Source organism: Mobula hypostoma, chromosome 16 (assembly GCF_963921235.1).
Source record: "Mobula hypostoma chromosome 16, sMobHyp1.1, whole genome shotgun sequence".
Lineage (NCBI taxonomy): Eukaryota > Metazoa > Chordata > Chondrichthyes > Myliobatiformes > Myliobatidae > Mobula > Mobula hypostoma.
The window spans coordinates 67,226,381-67,233,348 of NC_086112.1; the positions used below are offsets into that span (position 1 = coordinate 67,226,381).

At 45.9% G+C, this 6,968-nt stretch overlaps 1 protein-coding gene across 1 annotated transcript in view; it reads right to left on the reverse strand.

Moving 5' to 3' along the window:
• The window catches only part of LOC134357497 (FERM and PDZ domain-containing protein 1), a 99,920-nt gene extending 95,595 nt beyond the window's left edge, over window positions 1–4,325 (reverse strand). The window contains exon 1 of the mRNA XM_063069122.1: window positions 4,107–4,325. Within this exon, the coding sequence (XP_062925192.1) occupies window positions 4,107–4,325 (219 nt within the window). The remainder of the gene's footprint in view (window positions 1–4,106) is intronic.
• Between the last annotated feature and the right edge of the window lie 2,643 nt (window positions 4,326–6,968).

Here is a 6,968-nt window from a genome sequence, read left to right on the forward strand (position 1 = left end):
CACTCCAGACAGTATCCACAGGAATCCCTTTACACCAGCCAGTATCCATGTGAATCCCTTCACTCCAGCAAATATCCATGTAAATCCCTACACTCCAGCCAGTATCCACATAAATCCAATTACTAGAGCCAGTATCCACGTGAATCGCTTCACTCCAGTCAGTATCCACGTGAATTCCTTTACTCCAGCCAGCATCGACATAACTCACTTTTCTCCAGCCAGTATCCACGTGACTCCCTTTTAGTCCAGCCAGTATTCACGTAAATCCCTTCACTCCAGCCATTATCCACGTAAATCCCTTCACTCCGGCCAGTATCCACGTGAACACCTTTACTCCAGACAGCTTCCATATAAATTCCTTTACTCCAGCCAGGATCTACATAAATTCCTTTACTCCAGCCAACATACACGTAACTCGCTTTACACCAGCTAGTATCCACATAAATCCCTTTACTCCAGCCAGCATCCATATAAATGCCTTTAATCCAGCCAGTATCAACAGAAATCCCTTCACTCCGACCAGTCTCCACGTGAACAACTTTACTCCAGCCAGCATCCATGAGAATCCCTTTACTCCAGCCTGCATCCACATAAATCACTTCACTCCAGTCAGTATCCACATGAATCCCTTTACTCCAGCCAGTATCCACATAAATCCCTTTACTTCATCCAGTATCCACGTAAATCCCATCACTGTAGCCTGTATCCATGTAAATCCCTTCACTCCAGCCAATATCCATGTAAATCCCTTCACTCCAGCCAGTATCCACATAAATCCCATTACTGGAGCCAGTATCCACGTGAATCGCTATACTCCAGCCAGTATCCACGTGACTTCCTTTACTCCAGCCAGCATCGACATAACTCACTTAACTCCAGCCAGTATCCACGTGACTCCCTCTTAGTCCAGCCAGTATTCACGTAAATCCCTTCACTCCAGCCAGTATCTACGTGAACACCTTTACTCCAGACAGCTTCCATATAAATTACTTTACTCCAGCCAGAATCCACATAAATTCCTTTACTCCAGCCAACATACACGTAAATCGCTTTACACCAGCCAGTATCCACATAAATCCCTTTACTCCAGCCAGCATCCACATAAATGCCTTTACTCCAGCCAGTATCAACGTAAATCCCTTCACTCCAGCCAGTATCCACATAAATCCCTTCACTCCAGCCAGTATCCACATGAATCCCTTCACTCCAGACAGTTTCCACGTAAATCCCGTCACTCCAGCCAGTATCCACGTAAATCCCTTTACTCCAGCCAGTATCCACAATCCCTTCACTGCAGCCAGTATCACATAAGTCCTTAACTCCACCCAATATACACGTGAATCCCTTCACTCCTGCCAGTATACACGTGAATCCCTTCACTCCAGCAGGTATCCACGTGAATCTCCTCACTCCAGCCAGTATCCACATGAATCCCTTCACTCCAGACAGTATACACATGAATTCCTTTACTCCAGCCAGTATCCACATAAATCCCTTCACTCCAGCCAGTATCCATGTGAATCCCTTCACTCCAGCCACTATCCACTAGAATCCCTTTACTACAGCCAGCATCCACATAGATTCCTTTACTCCAGCCAGCATCCATATAAATCCCTTCACTCCAGCCAGTATCCACGTGAATCCCCTCTCTCCAGCCAGTATCCACATGAATCCCTTCACTCCAGACAGTATCCACATGAATCCCTTTACTCCACCCAGTATCCACGTGAACCCCTTTACTCCAGCCAGCATCCATATAAATTCCTTTACTCCAGACAATAGCCACATAAATTACTTTACTCCAGCCACGATTCACGAAATTCCTTTTACTCCAGCCAGTATCCACGTGAATCCCCTCTCTCCAGCCAGTATCCACATGAATCCCTTCATTCCAGACAGTATCCACATGAATCCCTTTACTCCACCCAGTATCCACGTGAACCCCTTTACTCCAGCCAGCATCCATATCAATTCCTTTACTCCAGACAATAGCCACATAAACTCCTTTACTCCAGACAGTATCCACATGAATCCCTTTACTCCAGCCAGTATCCACGTCAACCCCTTTACTCCAGCCAGCATCCATATAAATTCCTTTACTCCAGACAATAGCCACATAAATTCCTTTACACCAGCCAATACCACACAAATTCCGTTACTCCAGCCAACATTCACGTAAATCTCTTTACTCCAGCCAGTATCCACATAAGTCCCTTCACTCCAGACAGTATCCAGATGAATCCCTTTACTCCAGCAAGTATCCACGTGAACACCTTTACTCCAGCCAGCATCGACTTAAATTCCTTTACTCCATCCAATATCCACATAAATTCCTTTACTCCAGACATCATTCAAGTAGATCCCTTTACTCCAGCCAGTATCCACGTGAACCCCGTTACACCAGACAGTATCCACATAAATCCCATTAATCCAGCCAGTGTCCACAAATGTCCCTTTACTCCAGACAGTATCCACGTGAATCCCTTCACTCCAGACAGTATCCACATGAATCCCTTTACTCCAGCCAGTATCCACGTGAACCCCTTTACTCCAGCCAGCATCCATATAAATTCCTTTATTCCAGCCAATAGCCACATAAACTCCTTTACTCCAGCCAACATTCACGTAAATCACTTTACTCCAGTCAGTATCCACATGAATCCCTTTACTCCACCCAGTATCCACGTAAATACCTTCACTCAAGCCAGTATCCACGTAAATCCCTTCACACCAGCCAGTATCTATATAAATCCCTTCACTCCAGCCAGTATCCACGTGAATCCCTTTTCTCCAGCCAGTATCCATGTGAATCCCTTCACTCCAGCCAACATTCACGTAAATCGCTTTACACCAGCCAGTATCCACATAAATCCCTTTACTCCAGCCAGCATCCACATAAATGCCTTTACTCCAGCCAGTATCAACGTAAATCCCTTCACTCCAACCAGTATCCACGTGAACAACTTTACACCAGCCAGCATCCACGTAAATCACTTCACTCCAGCCAGTATCCATGAGAATCCCTTTACTCCCGCCAGCATCCACATAAATCCCTTTACTCCAGCCAGCATCCACATAAATGCCTTTACTCCAGCCAGCATCCACGACAATTCCTTCACTCCAGCCAGTATCCACATAAATCCCTTCACTCCAGCCAGTATCCACGTGAATCCCTTCACTCCAGCCAGTATCCACGTTAATCCCCTCACTCCAGCCAGTATCCACATGAATCTCTTCACTCCAGACAGTATCCACGTAAATCCCGTCAGTCCAGCTAGTATCCACGTAAATCCCTTTACTTCAGCCAGTATCCACATAAATCCCTTTACTCCAGCCAGCATCCACATAAATGCCTTTACTCCAACCAGTATCAACGTAAATCCCTTCACTCCAACCAGTATCCACGTGAACAACTTTACTCCAGCCAGCATCCACATAAATCACTTTACTCCAGTCAGTATCCACATGAATCCCTTTACTCCAGCCAGTATCCACATGAATCCCTTTACTCCAGCCAGTATTCACGTAAATCCCTTCACTCCAGCCAGTATCCACGTAAATCCCTTCACTCCAGCCAGTATCTATATAAATCCCTTCACTCCAGCCAGTATCCTCGTGAATCCCTTTACTCCAGCCAGTATCCACGTGAATCCCTTCACTCCAGCCAGTATCCACGTGAATCCCTTCACTCCAGCCAGTATCCACGTGAATCCCCTCACTCCAGCCAGTATCCACATAAATCCCGTTACTTCAGCCAGTATCCACAATCCCTTCACTCCAGCCAGTATCCACATAAGTTCCTTAACTCCACCCAATATACACGTGAATCCCTTCACTCCTGCCAGTATACACGTGAATCCCTTCACTCCAGCAGGTATCCACGTGAATCTCCTCACTCCAGCCAGTATCCACATGAATCCCTTCACTCCAACCAGTATCCGTGTGAAACTCTTCACTCCAGCAAACATCCACGTAAATCCCTTCACTCCTGCCAGTATTCACATAAATCCCTTCACTCCAGCCAGTATCCACGTGAATCCCTTCACTCCAGCCAGTATCCACATAAATCCCTTCACTCCAGCCAGTATCCACATAAATCCCGTTACTTCAGCCAGTATCCACAATCCCTTCACTCCAGCCAGTATCCACATAAGTTCCTTAAGTCCACCCAATATACACGTGAATCCCTTCACTCCTGCCAGTATACACGTGAATCCCTTCACTCCAGCAGGTATCCACGTGAATCTCCTCACTCCAGCCAGTATCCACATGAATCCCTTCACTCCAACCAGTATCCGTGTGAAACTCTTCACTCCAGCAAACATCCACGTAAATCCCTTCACTCCTGCCAGTATTCACATAAATCCCTTCACTCCAGCCAGCATCCACATAAATGCCTTTTCCCTCCAGCCAGTATCCACGTAAATCCCTTCACTCCAACCAGTATCCACATGAATCCCTTCACTGCAGACAGTATCCATGTGAACCCCTTTACTCCAGCCAACATCCACATAAATGCCTTTTTCCTCCAGCCAGTATCTATGTAAATCCCTTCACTCCAGACAGCATTCATGTAAATCGCTTTACTCCAGCCAGTATCCACGTGAACCTCTTTACTCCAGCTAACATCCACGTGAATCCCTTCACTCCAGCCAGTATCCACGTGAATCCCCTCTCTCCAGCCAGTACCCACATGAATTGCTCCACTCCAGACAGTATCCACATGAATCCCTTTACTCCACCCAGTATCCACGTGAACCCCTTTACTCCAACCAGCATCCATATAAATTCCTTTACTCCAGACAATAGCCACATAAACTCCTTTACTCCAGCCAAGATTCACGAAAATCCTTTTACTCCCGCCAGTATCCACGGGAATCCCCTCACTCCAGTCAGTATCCACATGAATCCCTTTACTCCAGCCAGTATCCAAGTGAACCCCTTTACTCCAGACAGCATCCATATAAATTCCTTTACTCCAGAGAATAGCCACATAAACTCATTTACTTCAGACAAGATTCACGTAAATCCCTTTACTCCAGCCAGTATCCACATGAATCCCTTCACTCCAGACAGTATCCACATGAATCCCTTTACTCTAGCCAGTATCCACGTGAACCCCTTTCCTCCAGCCAGCATCCATATAAGTTCCTTTACTCCAGAAATTAGCAACATAAATTGCTTTACTCCAGCCAATATCCACATAAATTCCGTTACTCCAGCCAACATTCACGTAAATCCCTTTACTCTAGCCAGTATCCACGTAAGTCCCTTCACTCCAGACAGTATCCACATGAATCCCTTTACTCCAGCAAGTATCCACGTGAACACCTTTACTCGAGCCAGCATCGACTTAAATTACTTTACTCCATCCAATATCCACATAAATTCGTTTACTCCAGACAACATTCACGTAAATTCCTTTACTCCAGCCAGTATCCAAGTGAACCCCGTTACACCAGCCAGTATCCACGTAAATCCCTTTAATCCAGCCAGTGTCCACATATGTCCCTTTACTCCAGACAGTATCCACGTGAATCCCTTCACTCCAGACAGTATCCACATGAATCCCTATACTCCAGCTAGTATCCACGTGAACCCCTTTACTCCAGCAGACATCCATATAAATTCCTTTACTCCAGCCAATAACCACATAAACTCCTTTACTCCAGCCAACATTCACGTAAATCACTTTACTCCAGCCAGTATCCACATGAATCCCTTCACTCCAGTCAGTATCCACATGAATCCCTTTACTCCAGCCAGTATCCACGTAGAAACCTTCACTCCAGCCAGTATCCATATAAATCCCTTCACACACAGCCAGTATCCACATAAATCCCTTCACTCCAGCCAGTATCCACGTGAACTCATTTACTCCAGGCAGCATCCATATAATTTCCTTTACTCCAGCCAATAGCCACATAAACCCCTTTACTCCAGCAGGCATCCATATAAATTCCTTTACTCCAGCCAATAGCCACATAAACTCCTTTACTCCAGCCAACATTCACGTAAATCACTTTACTCCAGCCAGTATCCACATGAATCCCTTTACTCCAGCCAGTATACACGTGAATTCCATTACTCTAGCCAGTTTCACGTAAATCCCTTCACTTAAGCCCGTATCCACGTAAATCTCTTCACTCCAGCCAGTATCCACATAAGTCCCGTCACTCCAGCCAGTATCCACAAAATCCCTTCATTCCAGCCAGTATCCACATAAATCCCGTCACTCCAACCAGTATCCACGTAAATCCCGTCACTCCAGCCAGTATCCACGTAAATCCCTTTACTTCAGCCAGTATCCATGAGAATCCCTTTCCTCCAGCCAGTATCCACAAAATCCCTTCACTCCAGCCAGTATCCACATAAGTTCCTTTACTCCAACCAGTATCCACATAAATCCCTTCACTCCAACCAGTATCCACATTAATTCCTTCACTCTAGCCAGTATCCATGTGAACCCCTTCACTCCAGCAAGCATCCACGTAAATCCCTTCACTCCTGCCAGTATTCACATAAATCCCATCACTCCAGCCAGCATCCACATAAATGCCTTTTTCCTCCAGCCAGTATCCACGTAAATCCCTTCACTCCAACCAACATCCACATGAATCCCTCCACTCCAGACAGTATCCATGTGAATTCATTTACTCCAGCCAGTATCCACGTGAACCCCTTTACTCCAGCAGGCATCCATATAAATTCCTTTACTCCAGCCAATAGCCACATAAACTCCTTTACTCCAGCCAACATTCACGTAAATCACTTTACTCCAGCCAGTATCCACATGAATCCCTTCACTCCAGTCAGTATCCACATGAATCCCTTTACTCCAGCCAGTATCCACGTAAAAACCTTCACTCCAGCCAGTATCTATATAAATCCCTTCACTCACAGCCAGTATCCACATAAATCCCTTCACTCCAGCCAGTATCCACGTGAACTCCTTTACTCCAGCCAGC